This window comes from Ornithorhynchus anatinus, chromosome 21 (assembly GCF_004115215.2).
Source record: "Ornithorhynchus anatinus isolate Pmale09 chromosome 21, mOrnAna1.pri.v4, whole genome shotgun sequence".
In the NCBI taxonomy this organism is placed as follows: Eukaryota; Metazoa; Chordata; class Mammalia; order Monotremata; family Ornithorhynchidae; genus Ornithorhynchus; species Ornithorhynchus anatinus.
Window position 1 is genome coordinate 24,420,889 of NC_041748.1, and position 15,636 is coordinate 24,436,524.

Genomic DNA, 15,636 nt, shown 5'->3' on the forward strand with positions numbered 1-15,636 from the left:
CAGATAGAGACCACCCCGGCCCAATGAAGGGCAGGGGGCCCGTGGCCCCCGCCCTGGCCGAGGCGGCCCCGTAGGTGGACCCGGGGGTCAGAGGCCGGGGCCCGAGAGGGAGGAACCCGGAGGCCTTCCCGGGGCGGCCGGCCACCAGGGGAGCGGGACTACAACTCCCGGCGGCCCCCGCGGCGGCGCAGCGCGCATGCGTCCCCCCGGCGGCGCGCCGCCGAGGCCCGGGGGCGCGCGCCGGCTGGTAGGCCGCGGGCCCCGGCCTCGCGTGATGGAGGCCCCCGGCGCGGGCGGCCTCTCCCCGGCCCGGCCTCCGCCTCCGCCTCCGGGCCCCGGGCGGCCCGAGGCGGTGACCGTGACGGCCCTGGCCGTGCCCAAGCCCCGGCCCAAGCCGCCCACCGCCGCCGGAAAGCGAGTCCTCGACGAGGAGGACTACATCGAGGTAAGTCCGGGGGACGGGGACTCGCCGCACGGCGGGGGGGGGGGGGGGAGGAGGAGGGAGGAAGCAGGGCGGCCGGGATGGGGGCCGCCAGAAGCCTCATCTCCCCTGAGAGCATCCCCCTCACCCCCACCCTGGCCCCATTTACCCTGCCGCTTTCACCCACTCATTCCGTAGCCTTTCCTGAGCGCCTACTCTGTGCAGAGTTTGTTAATGAAATGTACGTCGCCTCGATTCTGTTTAGTTGTCCTCGTTTTTACGAGGTATTCTTCCCCTCGACTCTATTGCCATCGTTCTTGTCTGTCCGTCTCCCCCGATTAGACTGTAAGCCCGTCGAACGGCAGGGACTGTCTCTATCTGTCGCGACTTGTTCATTTCAAGCGCTTAGTACGGTGCTCTGCACATAGTAAGCGCTCAATAAATACTATTGAATGAATGACTAAGCGCTTGGAACGGCCAGCTGGCCACCAGATAGACACCGTCCCCGCCCAACGACGGGCTCACAGTCTAAACGGGGGAGGCAGACAAGCCAAAGAGAACGAAACAAAAACAAGACCACGTCATCCAGGTCAATAGGATCAAGGAAATAGACACCTTATGAACACAAATAAGGTAATTGATAATATAGGCCAATGAGCACAGTGCAACTGGCCGATTGGGGGCCCTCCTGGCTCTGGACCTCTAGTAATACTAATCATGGCGGTAATTAATAATATTGGTATTTCTTGAGTGCTTACTATGTGCAGAGCACTGTTCTAAGCGCTGGGGTTCATACAGGGTAATCAGGTTGTCCCATGTGAGGCTCACAGTGTTAATCCCCATTTTACAGATGAGGGAACTAAGGTACAGAGAAGTTAAGTGACTTGCCCACAGAGAAATTAAGTGACTTGCCTACAGTCACACAGCTGCCGAGTGGGAGAGCCGGGATTCGAACCCATGACCTCGGATTCCCAAGCCCCGGCTCTTTCCACCGAGCCACGCTGCTTCTCTGTCCCAGGCACCGTTCAAAGTGCTGGGGTGGTCACAAGCAAATAATAATAATAATAATGTTGGTATTTGTTAAGCGCTTACTATGTGCCAAGCACTGTTCTAAGCGCCGGGGTAGACATAGGGGAATCAGGCTGTCCCACGTGGGGCTCACAGTCTTCATCCCCATTTTACAGATGAGGGAACTGAGGCACAGAGAAGTTAAGTGACTTGCCCACAGTCACACAGCCGACAAGTGGCAGAGCTGGGATTCGAACTCATGAGCCCTGACTCCAAAGCCCATGCTCTTTCCACTGAGCCACGCTGCTTCTCTAGGGTTGGACATGGTTCCCCTCCCACGTGGGGTTCCCTGCCTCATTCCCCACATTACTGAAGAGGTAACATGCGTCCCAGAGAAGGGAAGTGACTTGCCCAAGGTCACCTAGACAAGTGGTGGAGCTGGGTCTAGAACCCACGACCCTCCGAGTCCCAGGCCTGTTCACTCTCCGCTATGCCATGTTGCTTCTCTTAGTAAAAAAAAGCTCCCCTCCTCCTGGCAGCCCTTCCAGGTGGGTCCAGAGTACAGAGTAGCACAGAGTAGCATCGTGGTTCAGTGGAAAGAGCACGGGCTTGGGAGCCACAAGTCATGGGTTCAGATCCCCGCTCAGCCACTTGTCAGCTGTGTGACTTTGGGCAAGTCACTTCACTTCTCTGGGCCTCAGTTACCCCATCTGTAGAATGAGGATTAAGACTCAGAGCCCCACGTGGGACAACATCATCACCCTCATCACCCTCCCCAGCACTTAGAACAGTGCTTTGCCTAAAGTAAGAGTTTAACAAATGCCGTCGTTATTATTACTACCGCCCCGAGGTCGCAGCCCCCAGTGGGCATTCCCACCCACCCTGCAGCACCTGCCCTGATGGCTCGGCGGGGTGGGGGCCGGTGTGAGAAGGGAAGAGTGTTTCTCTCTCAGGTGAGGTAGCGTGTCGTCGTTATCACCACGAGTGGTTTGTCAGGCGGCCGTCCGGGTGCAAGGCTTCAGGCCGGACAGTCAGTCGATTGTTTTTATTTAGTTTTTACTATATGCAGAGCCTCGTACGAAGCACTTGGGAGAGGATAATGTAACAGATGCGTTCCCTGCCCACAGTGAGCCTCTAGTCTAGAGGGGACAGGACCAGTAAAAGCAGTAACTTCTGCCCTCACAGGGTGGCCCCCCACGTCCAGGCCCCGAGAGACCTGGAAGTCCAGTCAGATAAGCAAAGGGGATGCAGAAGGGCCGCCCTGACCCGGAGCCTGGTCACCCGTCACGGGAGAATTCCAGGAGGAGGGAGCTTTATAGGACATTTTGAAGGGAGCGAGGGCCGAGGTTAGACGCGTTCAAAGAAGAGAAGGAATTCAAGCCGGGGAAGGATGAGTGCAGAGGGCCGGAGATGGAGTTGAGAGCCAGAGCCGGGAAGTGGGCCCAGGGAAGAGTGGAGAGTGTCAGCTGGTGGTCCCTGGAGAGGAGAGGAGATGACTGATCAGTTTTTTTCTTTTACTGTTTGTGTTAAGTGCTTGTTATGTGTGAAGCGCTGGTAGATATAACTAAATAACACCAGACAGCCCCTGTCCCACATGGGGCTCACAGTCAGTAGTATTGAACATCCAGTCAATCAGTGATATTGAGTGCTTACTTTGTATTGAGCATTGTATTAAGTGCTCGGGAGAATACAATACACCATTGTCGATAGACTCCTTCCCTGCCCACAATGAGCTTATCATCTAGAGGGGGAGACATTAAAATCAATTACAGATAGGTTGTAAGTGCTGTGGGCCTGTCGGCGAGGTGGAATGCAGGTCTGAAAGGGCATAGATGACAGAGAGCCCTGTACTGACGTGCTCTGGAGAATACAATTGCCCAAGAGACCCAGGCCCTGCCCACGAGGGGCTTATGATCTAAAGGGGAGACTGACAGACGCAAGACATTCGCGGAGTGCTCCGAGTGCTGATAGGGCAGGCATGGAAGTATAGCCTGATAAATAAGTCTGCATTAACCTACATTGAGAATGTACATAGTTGTCCTTGGTAGTCGTAGAAGACACTCTGCGACTGTGCCCAAGGGTCCAGAGCAGCAGCTCATTGATGGCTTCCACCTGAGAGGATGGAATTGGTGGGTAGCTGCGAGCCAGTAATTGGGAATTCAGATGTTAACCTTCTCACTGTGCCTTGATCTCCTCTATCTCGTCATGGACTAAGCGGCGTGGCTCAGTGGAAAGAGCATGGGCTTGGGAGTCAGAGGTCATGAGTTTGAATGCCGGCTCTGCCACTTGTCAGCTGTGTGACTGTGACTGCAAGTCACTTAACTTCTCTGTGCCTCAGTTACCTCATCTGTAAAATGGGGATTAACTGTGAGCCTCACGTGGGACCGCCTGATTACCCTGTATCTACCCCAGCGCTTAGAACAGTGCTCGGCACATAGTAAGCGCTTAACCAATACCAACATTATTATTATTATCTTCCCTCTGGCCAGGAATGCCCTCATTTACTCAGTCATATTTATTGAGTACTTACTGTGTGCAGAGCACTTTACTAAGTACTTAGAAAGTACAATATAGCAATAGAGACAATCCCTGCCCACAGTGTGCTCACAGTGTAGAGGGGGGAGGAAGACATCAATACAAGTAAAGAGACATCAATATAAATAAATCGAATTATAGATATGTACATATATACATAAGTGCCACGGGGTGCAGAGAATGGGGGAAGAGCAAAAGGAGAGAGTCGTGGTGACGTGGAAGGGAAGCTGAGGAAAAGTGGGACTTTGTGTGGGAAGGCCTTTTGAAGGAGGTGCACCTTCAGTAGGGCTTTGAACGGGGGGAAAGAGTGATTGTCTGGTGGATTTGAGGAGGGAGGGTGTTCCAGGCCAGAGATAGGACGTGGCCCAGGGGTCAGCGGTGAGACAGGTGAGATTGAGGCACAGTGAGAAGGTTAATAATAGTAATGATAATGATGGTATTTGTTAAGTGCTTACTATGTGCCAAGCACAGTTCTAAGCACTGGGGTAGATACAAGGTAAGCAGGTTGTCCCACATGGGGCTTACAGTCTTAATCGCCATTTTGCAGATGAGATAACTGAGACACAGAAAAGTTAAGGGATTTGTCCATCCACCAGAAGAATGGAGTGTGCAGGCTGGGTTGTAGAAGGAGAGAAGGGAAGTGAGATAGGAGGAGGCAAGGTGATGGAGAGCTTGAAAGCCAACAGTGAAGAGTTTTCGTTTGATCCGGAGGTGTATAGGCAACCACTGGAGATATTTGAGGAGGGGGGTGACGTGCCCTGAACGTTTCTGTAGAAAGTCCGGGCAGCGGAGTGAAGTGTGGACTGAGAGACAGGAGGTTGGGAGGTCAGAAAGGAGGCTTGATGCAGTAATCCAGTCGGGATAGGATGAGGGACTGTTTTAACATGGTAGCGTTTTGGATGGAGAGGAAAGGCCCTCCCTTCTCATATCCGATGGACAGTGACTCTCCCCACTTAAGAGCTTTATTGAAGGAACATCTCTTCCAAGAGGCCTTCCCTGACTAAGCCCTCCTTTCCTCTTCTCCCACTCCTTTCTGGCTTGCCCTGAATTGTTCCCTTTATTCATTCCCCCAGCCCCACAGCACTTATGTACCTATCTGTAATTTATTTATATTAATGTCTGTTTCCTTCTCTAGACTGTAAACTCACTGTAACCAGGGAATGTGTCAGTTTATTGATGTATTGTACTCTCCCAAATGCTTAGTACAATGCTCTGTCCACAATAAGCGTTCAGTAAATATGATTGACTGACTGACTCAATATGGGGAGGGGTGGGCTCACTTTGGAGGGTCGGGAGGAGCGGGGTGAGAGACGTTTGAGAAAAATGGTCCGAGCAGCAGAATGAAGCGTGTCCCGGAGAGGAGAGAGATTGGTGCCGGGAAGGTTTCGAGGAGGCCCGTGAGGCGGCCCAGTGGGGAGAGGTTTAGGGCTCAGACTTGGGTGGAGAGGGAGGGAGGGAGGGACGGATGGTTGGATGGAAGGACCTGGGAAACCTTGAAGAGGGGAAATGGCAGGAGTCGGTAGCAGGTTGAGCGTGGGAGGCAGAAGGCACATGGAGTCGAGGGTGAGCGTGGCGGGAACCCCCGGGAGTCCAGCTCGGTTTGAAACCGTTTTTCTGAAGAGCGAAAGAGAAGCCAGGGCCGAAAGGCATCGGTCGGTAAGGGCTGTCCACCTGCCCTTTGTCCCACTGGGCTGGCTCTACCGCTGTCCCACTCCAGGGCATTCTCTGGTAGGGTTGACGGCATGACTGCCCCGTGCCATCGGGAAAGCCGCGGGCTGCCTGTGTGTCAGGACATGTGCTGGTGTTCCCCGGACCCGCGCGAGGTCGAGGTGGCCTGCTCCCTGGAGGGATGGGAGGAGTTGGGGGTGGTAGAGGCACCTTTAAAACTTCAATCCCCTTGTCCCCTCCTACTTTACCTTGCTACTTTCCTCCTACAACCCAGCCTGCATACTTAGTTCCTCTAATGCTAACCTTCTCATTGCACCTTAATCTCGTCTATCTTGCTGCCAACTCTCTTATATACTCTCTCCTATCTGACAGACAGTGACTCTCCCCCCTTCAAAGGCTTACTGAAAGCACATCTCCTCAGAGAGGCCTTCCTCGACTATGCTCTCCTTTCCTCTTCTCCCACTCCCATCTGTGTTGTCTTGACTTGCTCCCTTTATTCATCCCACCTCCCAGCCCCACAGCACTTATGTACATTATCTGTAATTTTGTTTATATTAATTTATATTAAGCCCTCTGAAGGCAGGGAATGTATCTGATATGTTGTTGTGTTGTACTCTCCCAAGTGGTAAATACACTGCTCTGCGTACAGTAAGTACTCATTGAGTACGATTTACTGACTGACTGGCTAGAGTGTTGGGGGGGAGTTGGACACGGTGGTGGCCAGCCTCCTAAGAGGGTGTGGGGAAGTTGAAGGTGCTGGCCGAGAAGTGGTAATGAGACCCCTGTGGGCGTCATTCTCCCTGCACTGATGGTGGGCTGAGTGCCGTCCAGATGGAAGAATCAGGTGCACTCCTTGCTTCAGGGGAGCTCATGGTGGGGGTGTGCAGCTTGGGTCAGGGCCTCCGGGGCCAAGTTCAGGACCTTAGTCTTGAGCAAAGCCCCGCTTGGGCCTCTTGATTCGGCAGAGCCTGCAGAAGATCATCCAGAGGGACTTTTTCCCTGATATGGAGAAGCTCCAGGCCCAGAGAGAATACCTGGAGGCAGAGGAAAGCGGAGATTTGGAGAAGATGCGCCAACTCGCCATCAAGCTGGGCTCCTCGTTGGGCAAGCCAGTGCGGGACACGCCGCTGCCATGTGAGTCCCCAGCGGGTCGGGGCTTGCCGCTCCTTCTGTGGGCAGCTCCTTGGGTGGGCTCCTCCAGAAGGTTAGCGGTTGGCGGTGGGATGGGCGAGTCCCAGGGGCCGGGCTCCTGGCTCGCTCACTCAGTCGGTGGTGTCTGTCGGGTGTCGGTCGGGCTTGGGTACCTGCTGGGCGTTCCTCTGGACTGTGAATGTGTTCCCGGTGGTTGAGGGAGAAGGGCCGAGTTGCAGCCGACCCCTCCACCTCTCCCCTCCCAGATGTGACCCCGGCCACGTTTGAGACCCCCGAGGTGCACGCGGGCCCTGGGGCGGCGCCGTCGTTGGGCAGACCTCGGGCCTCGGCCAGAGCCGCAGAGGAAGGTAAGGCCGGAGGCGACGGCCCGCCCGGGCCCGGTTCCGAACCCTCTTCCGTCTCAGCCTCGTTGGGCCCGGGGGAGGCTGGTGCCGAGTGAAGGAGCGAGAGCACCAGTCGCTTCCCTCCTGTCCTGATGGTGGCCCCTGCTGCCCTGAAGGTGGCTCCTGCGGCTGCTGGCTGGGGCCCATCCCGTTAACGTCGTAACTGGCAGGCAGCCTAGGCGGGGTGTGGCGAGGACGGAGGGCGAGGCTGTCCCTTGGTCTCAGCCAGTCAGTGCTGTTGGCTGAGTACCCCGAGAGGGCTTTGCACTGGACAATTCCGTATCCTAACGGTTTGGGACCAGGAGCGGGGTGGGAGTGGTGAGTGCTGTAGTGTCTAGACCTCTGGCCCCTGCCCACAAGGAGCTAAGAGTCCAATGGGGGAGATGCACTGCTCTGATTTCCGGAGAGTGAGTTCAGAGAAAGAGGTGGGATAGAGCGAGCCACGTGCCTTAAACCTCTCTGGAGCCGGGGGACGGGCAGGAGGCTGCTTGTATGGGGAGGGTCCCGAGCCTGGACGCTGGACCCTGGATATCGGATTAGGCATCTTCCTGGGGCTGGGCACAGCTTCTAGGCGCCAGGATGGGAGAAAGGAAGAAGACTGTCTGGATTGGGGTGGGGAAAGGGTGGGGAAAGGGTGAGGAGGATCTAGCGAGGAGGGCACTGGGGCCAGGGGAGCCAGGCGCCTGGTGGCTCCGTGGGCTGTCTAGCCCAGTTGGGAGGGCACGGCAGAGAGAGAGCCTGCCCCACCTCAGGCCCTTCTGTGGCACTACTCTGTCGGGCCGGGAGGGAAGGTGGTGGTGGGGAATGGCCAGTGAGGCCTAGCCCCTGGTCTCCAGGACTCCATGCGTATCCTGCCCTTTCCACCCCGCCAGGAGAGGCAGAGAAGGAAGGGAGTAAAGACACCCTCCCCAGCCTGGACGCCTTCCTGGCCAGGCACACGAGCGAGGACAACGCCTCGTTCGAGCAGATCATGGAGGTGGCCAAGGAGAAGGAGAAGAGCAGGCACTCCTGGCTCTATGATGCGGAGGCCGAGTTGGCACAGGTGGGGAGAGGCTGTGAGTGGCCCGGGGCTCCTGGGGTGGGGGTGGATCTCAACAGTGTGGGCAGCCCCCTCCACTGACCACTCTCCTGGCCAGTCAGTGCTGCTCCCAACCCCATAGACATCCCTGTCCATCTCCATTCGGGCACATCAGCAGCATCCCTCCACCTCGGGGGCACCCCAGGCAGCCATTTTGACACCTCGAGGTCTCGTTCTGGCTTGGTGCCCTGGAGCTGGGGCTGGGCAGGGTTGGGGGTGGGACTTAAGAGTAGTTAGATGGCAGTGGAAAGGCAGGTGGAGGGGGAAGTGGTTGGGAAAGGCAGGAGGGTGGGCTCGGTCTGCTCCGGGCCAAGAGCCTTGATTCCAGAGGTGATCCCCTCTCTGCCCCGTGCCTGCGTGACCGGGCTGCAGCGATCTCAGCAGAATCTGGCTGTGCCCTCAGCTGAGCAGCAGGCCCTGGAGAGCAGCCAGGCTGGAGTGGAAGCCTGGGCCTACAAAGCCAAGAACACACTGATGTACTACCCTGCTGGTGAGTGGGGTGAGGGGGCGGGCGTGGGGGACATCAGGGGCTCCTTGGGCCCCCCGGGAGCAGGAAACTGCTTCGTTCATTCATCCCTTCAATTGCATTTTTTGAGCGCTTACTGTGTGCAGAGCACTGTACTGTACTAAGACCTTGCATGAGTGCAGTATCACAATAAACAGACACCTTCCTGTCCACAATGAGCTTAGAGTCTAGAGGGGGATATAGATATTAACGTAAATAAATAAATGGCAGATATGTACATGAATTACAGCTTTAGATTTGACTGGTGAGGTGTGCCCTCGACCGTCTGACCACCCCACAGGGGAGTCCCAGGGCCTGGGGGGGGTCCCAGGGTCGGAGGCTTACGCTGCCCCTCTGCCGCCGCCACGAGGGGTCCGATGAGGCGAGGGTGGCTGGAGCGTGTGTTGAGCGGTACCCTGATCTTGTCGCCCAGGTGTTCCAGACGAAGAGGAGGCACAGCCGAAAAAGCCTCGGGAAGTGTTGCATAGAAACACGCGCTTCCTGCGGGACCCGTTCAGCCAGGCCCTGAGCAAGTCCCAGCTGCAGCAGGCGGCCGCCCTCAATGCCCAGGTGCGGTGTGGTGCAGCGGGCCCACGAGGACCCCATTCTCTTGTCCCCGGCTCCCCTGGCCCGGGCCTACCGCCGCCGGGTGGGCTGGCCCAAACTGTGGGGACTGCCTAGCTCTGAGCCTGAGGGACCCTACTCCTTACCAGGCCTGGCTGCCTTGAGTTCTCCCCCCCTCCCTGCTCTCCGACTGGGGCTTCCCTAACCCCAAATTCTTCTGGCAGAAAGGAAGCTGAGCAGGTTCTGGGATCAGAGCTTTGGGTCGAGGGAATGTACACGTTTGTGTGTGTGCACCCACATACGTGAATGTGCATGAACACACACTGAGACATGCAGTGTCCAACCGCTCATACTGAGGATCCGTGTGCCATCTCAGCACAAACAGGGCAAAGTGGGTCCCGACGGTAAGGAGCTCGTCCCCCAGGAGTCTCCGCGAGTCAACGGCTACGGCTTTGTCATCACCCCGTCTCCGGCACCCGGTAAGGGAGGGGCCGCTCTGCTCCCCGCCACCTCCTGCTGCTCCCAGGGAATTGACCTCCACCCTTGGGCGGAAAGGCCAGCCCCCCGAAGCTCGGCCGGCGAGATCTGGCCGGAGCCGGGCCGGCCCACCCGACTCCTTGGCCCCCCGTCCCTCTGCCCTCTGCTACCCCGCCCCCGGCCTAGCCCCTGACTGGGCACTGTCCTCAGGCGTGAACGAGTCTCCTCTGATGACGTGGGGGGAGGTGGAAAGCACTCCGCTGCGTGTGGACGGGGCCGACACACCGTACGTGGACCGCACCCCGGGACCGGCCTTCAAGGTACCTCTCGCTGACCATTTCCCCTGCTGGGAGGGGGCGGGACTGGCCCCGGTGGTGGGAGAAGCAGTCTTGGAGTCGACACCGGGGGCGGCCGGTTGGTGGGATGTCCCGAGCTCTGGGAAGAGTCCAGTGCAGAGCTGGAGGAGCTGAAATCCCTGCCTGCACGTGGCTTGTGGTCTAATGGACTGCTAGCATGAATATGTTGGGGGAGGGGCTCATGGGTTCCAATCGTGGGTCGGGAGAGGGTGGCACATGACCGCTCAGAACCCTGCTGATCACAGCACCTGAAAACTCGGTCCAGCAGGCCTGACCTGGGGGATGAGGTGGGCAGCGGCTGGGGACGGGGGGAGCACATGGGGCGGGGAACCAGGCAGCCAGGGGAGGGTAGTGGGGCTCCGAACCGGTCCCCGTACGCGCAGATCCTGGAGCCGGGCCGCAGAGAACGCCTGGGGCTCAAGATGGCCAACGAGGCTGCCGCCAAAAACCGAGCCAAGAAGCAAGAGGCGCTGCGGAGGGCCACGGAGAACCTGGCCAGGTGGGTGCGGCCGGCACGGAGCCCAGGCAGGGAAGTGGGGAGGTTGGGCTCGGGGCTGATACCCGGCCCCCAGCACCCCACAGAGCAGCTCTCCTGCAGCCGTTGGAATTCTCTCCAGGACAAAAGGGGCTGCTGGTGGGGTCCTGGCCCCTTTTGGGGCAGGAGCAGGCAAAGGGAAAGCGGGGTGGGGCGGGTGGGGCAACCCTTGGCTTTGGGTGCCGGCGGGGTCGAGGCTGGAATGGGAGGGTTGGCCATTGGCTTCTGTGGTTGCCGGGCTGCGATGACCTCTGGATGAGGGTCTGAGTCCTGGGACCCGGTCGGACTCTCAGAAATGAGAAATGTCAGCCAGCCAACCGATTAAGTGTATTTATGTGTGTCCGCTATCTGTGGGGCGTTTCCCTGGACACTTCCTTGGACACCTGGAAGAATAGGATAAAAATCGAAGACCCTGTCTCGGCCCCTGTGGGGGCCTCAGTCTAGTGGGGAGTTGGGTAAAGAAGACAACCAGTTGTAGATAAAGAAGGGGAGAGGCAGGAGGGAGGAGGCGGCAGCCGTTGACAGCAGGGGCGGGACACGATGAACAGAAAGCCTGGATCAGTCCGTGCCCCGGGACCTCAGCCGGAGCGACAGGACTCTGCCCTGGGTGGCCGGGGTGCCGGCCCCCGGGATAGAGATGGCTTGGAGGGGGTGCCGTCGTGGGTCCAGGGGTGCACCCCTCGAGCGCTCCGTGATGTCTGGTGTCTTCCCGCCCCCAGCTTCACCCCCAAAGGCCTGAGCCCAGCCGTGTCCCCCGCTCTACAGCGCCTGGTCAGCAGGACGACCAGCAAGTTCACCGACAAGGCCCTGCGGGCTAGCTACACCCCATCGCCGGCGCACCCTGGCTTCAAGACCCCAGTCGCCGGGCCCCAGACCCCCACCGGCACCCCGGCCCCTGGGGCCGCCTCTCGGACTCCGGTCACCCAGGACCCCGCCTCCATCACCGACAATCTCCTGCAGCTCCCCAAGAGGCGGAAGGCGTCCGATTTCTTTTGACCCCTGCCGGCCGGGGAGACGCGGTCCGCCGGCACTTGGGGGCCGCCGGACCGGGAGCCGTGGGGGAGGCTGCGCCCATCTCCCCCCCACCCTGGTGACTGCGGGTCCCCCGGCGTCAAGCTTGGGCTGGGTCCGGCCGGCGGCAGCGAGGGTTTGGCCGATGGCGGCAGCGGGACTGCAGACTGCACGGAAGCCTCCTGGGGCCAGCGGCCGCTGGGTCGAAGGGCCTGGGTTGTTGTTGGGTATTTTTTGTGGAAATGGAACCGTTTGCATCATTAAAAGCAAACAAGTCCCTTTGCTCGGTCTGGGCTCAGGAGCACCGGGTGCTCGACGTGCCGGGAGCCCCGGGTTTTAGGGGCCCCTGGTTCCGAGGTCACCAGGGATTTGCTCCTGGGAGGGCTCGCTTGTGGCAGGGCAGCCGACGCAGCTCCCGGCCTCCAGACTGCCTTGCTCAGAGCCACGGCCGGCGCCCCAGGACATCTGGGGCTCCCCCTGCCACCACCGCTTGGGTCCTTCTGGCGCTCTCCCTGCTACTGCTTCCCCGGTCCGTACGGTGCTCCCCCTGCCACCACCACTCTGGTCCATCCGCTGCTCCTCCTGCGACCGCCTCCCTGGTCTGTCCGGTACTCTCCCGACCACCACTGCCCCGGAGCATCCAGTGCCCCCCCGCCCCCCCGTCACCCACCGTCCCAGTGCGTCGGGTGCTCTCCCTGCTTCCGCCACTCCGATTCGGCCTGGGCTTCCCGCTGCCACCTCCCCACTCTGGCCGGCACTCCCCTTCCCACCACTTGCTTAAATGGTTCGGTCGCCTCAGTGATGGGGTGGTTTCTGGCACCAGGCTTGGTTCTCTGTTCGAGCCCCCCAGCCCGAGTGCCAGACCTTCCCGCTCGATGGATTCCTCCCTGTGGTCCCTTGGTGGCCTCCCTGCCGGCTGGGGCATCAGCGTCTGGGTGGGTGTGCGGAGCGACCCCTGCTGTGGGGACTATCCCACGGTGGTGTGGGGGACGATTCTGAACGATCTAAGCATTAGATTCCAGGTCCCCACTGGCCTTCTCCCCTGCCCTGGCCTTGGGCCTAGCTCTGCCTCGGCCACAGGGGCAGATAGGGTACACTGGCGTGGAATGGAGGGGGACCTCAAGCCCAACCCCGGCCTTGCGCAACTTGTCTTCCTCTTCCTCAACCCTGTTCCTCTTCCACTCCCAGTCCTGGCCCTTCCTCTTCTTCCTCCTTTCCCTTTCTCCCCTCCCCCAGTTCCCAGTCCTGGCCCCATGTTCCCATTCGTCTTCCTCCTCCTCTCCCTCTGTCCTGTTCTCCAGAGTGCTCCAGACCCTGGCACCATCTTCGTCGTCTTCCATTTTTCCTCTTTTCTGTCCTCTGCTGTTCAAGGCCAGCCCGGCTTCCCAACGGAGGGCAGTCGGGAAGTACGATTCCCACTGTTGGGCATTGCACCCTGCCTTAGCCTCCCCCTCCCCCTTCTTTGAGCGGAATCAGAAGCCTCCGGGTCAGTCTGCGGACGACGTGCGGCGTGGTACGTAGTCACTGGCCCACCGGCAGGGAAAAATGCCCCCGGCGGAGTGCGGGGCCGAAAGGCCAATGGGGCCCCTGACCTCAACGGCCTGGGTTCTCCAGGATGAGCCATAGGGCTGCAGTTGGGCTGTTTGCTGCTAGCTTGTGGCCCTTTCTTGGCCTCAGGAAGCCGAGGCCAATGCAACTGCTCTTTTCTTCTCGTCGGGTTCCGGTCCCGTGTGTTCTCTGGCCGCGGATCTGTGGTTTCCATCCGAGACGTGGCTCGTTCCGGCACCGGCTCGATCGCGTCCTCGTTTGGTTGTCCGGGATCCCCCTGGTTTTGGGTTGCCTGGTTCCGTCTCCCCATTACACATCAGCCCCGGTTGGCCTGCCTGCTGACCCTGGGGGCCCTAATCGCGAGGGCCCCACCTGGGGCTGCTGTGGCCCAGGACATCAACTGGGTTCTTGGACTTGGTGGTCCTCCCGTCCGGCCACTGGCTGTGAACTGTGGCTCCCCCATGTCGCCGGTGGGACCGCTCGAGAAGTTGGACGTGGTCTCCCAGCCGGAGAAGGGGTGGAGTCTCCGCCAGCTTCTGATCGTTTAGTTTGGATTGGAGCCTGATGTGACCACGCTACCACCACACAGTTTGACCGACTCCCAAAGGTTGTGATGGCCTTCTTGGCTTTGGATTTTCCCTTCCTTAAGTGGTTTCCCGGTTCCAGGTTAACATGTTATTTCTGTTTTTTTCAAGCTTATCTCTGTTGGATAATACTGATTGTAGTATCTGGTAAGCACCTATTACATGCCAAGAACGGTACAGAGTGCTCAGGTAGATTGAATGCAATGAGACCAGCATTGAGTACAGTGCCTGGCACATATAGGAAGCACTCAATAGGTACCCTACCATTAAAAAAAAAAAGACAGTCCCTGTCTCTCCTGGGCCTCCCATTGGTTTCGTGGCACCTGGATAGTTTGAAGTGGCTTAAAATCACCAATGCTATTTGCTGAACACTTATTGTGTGCAGGACACTGTACTAAGTGCTTAATCATCAGCAGGTCTTCCTGGGCATTGGATGAGAGGATCTGAAGAGTGCTGACCTGTGTATCCTACAATTCTTGAAGGACTCTCTAAGGTTTGGATGATGGTGATGCTGCTGCTCCAAGTCTGTTGAGCTGGAAAAGTTTCCCAGAGGAGCAGGAGCCCATTCCAGGACCTACATCTGGGGTTCTTGGGGCCTGTGGTGTGGCTGCCTAGAGTAAATCAACAGTCGTCCCGGGGCCAGGTACTTTTGTGGCGTTTTCATGGCTCTGATTGCTGCATCGGCCGTGTTCCCAATAGTTGGAATAGATCCTGAGCTTTGGCAGAATAATAATGAGTAACGGATATTTGTTCAGCGCCTATATTTTGTGCCCAACACAGAAGGAGGCGTTGGGGTGGAGAAAGTGCAGCCACAGTCCCTGAACTGCACAGGGCTCAGCTCACAGTCTGAAGGTGGAAGAGAGACAGTGATTGAATCCCCATTTTCCATGTGAGTTAAGCGAAGCTCTCCGCCTTGCCCAGGCGTCACTCAGCAGGCCAGTGGCAGAGGCAGGATGAGACCCCAGGTCTCCTGACCCCCCAGTCCCATGCTCTTTCCACCAGGCCCTGCTGATTCTCATGCTTCTTCACATCGTGGAAGGTTTTTGTGTGTTTTGAGGAACCTTGACTCCCTTCCTTTCCCTGCCCCTCCCTCCAGACCTCCCCCACCTGCCTGGTCCCCCGCCTCACCTGCAGATCCCTTCTTCAGTGTGCCGGGAGCCCGGTCGGGGGCAGGCTGAGGGTCTGCGGCAGCGCTGGGCTGAGGACCCAGGGAGCTTGTGAAGGAAGGATGAGCCTGCCCAGTTTGGGATCTCCCGGGACGGGACCCTCCAACCTGGGGACTGCAGCAGGCCTTGGGGTGGCCAGGCTCCCCTACTTCCTAGTACAGCAGTGCAGTAGCCTCACCTGGCCAGTCCCAGGGCCACCACGACTGCCTCTCAGCCCTTGACCCGGTGGATGGAGGAATGCGATTAGGGCCTGCACACGGGACCCCTGAGAGATGTGACTAACCTTCGCCGGCCCAACACCTCCACATGGCATTGCTCTCTTGCACACAGGGGCAACTTGCGGTCTGGAGGGCCAGGGAGGGCTGCGGGGGTGGCTGAGGGTGGGGGGGTAGATGCTGGAGAAAGGCAGAGGGGTACTGGCTGAGCCGGGCGGTGCCGGGAAGGGCTAGGGGGCGACGGGGCTGAACCAGAAGAAGCTGGGAGGTGGCCCCATCCCAGACGGGAGCTTGGCAGAACGGACAGGACGACTGAGGTTCCCCACCCACTGTGACACCCCCCCCAACCGCCCCCACGGAAACCGGGAGGCAGCGAGGCAGCCCACAGGGCCACCATGTCCTGTAGAAAAGAGTCCTGACTGGCCTCCGG

The 15,636-nt window shown here is 58.8% G+C and overlaps 1 protein-coding gene across 1 annotated transcript; it reads left to right on the forward strand.

Annotated features, from left to right (window-relative positions):
• The first annotated feature begins 250 nt into the window (after positions 1 to 250).
• On the forward strand, positions 251 to 11,975 carry ESS2 (ess-2 splicing factor homolog). The gene is made up of 10 exons (XM_029049232.2): positions 251 to 445; positions 6,598 to 6,766; positions 7,030 to 7,131; positions 8,040 to 8,209; positions 8,618 to 8,735; positions 9,184 to 9,320; positions 9,691 to 9,793; positions 10,002 to 10,111; positions 10,531 to 10,646; positions 11,402 to 11,975. Exons 1-10 carry the CDS (start codon positions 275 to 277, stop codon positions 11,676 to 11,678), a joined length of 1,473 nt encoding a protein of 490 aa, XP_028905065.1. The 5' UTR covers positions 251 to 274; the 3' UTR covers positions 11,679 to 11,975.
• Positions 11,976 to 15,636: the final 3,661 nt, after the last annotated feature.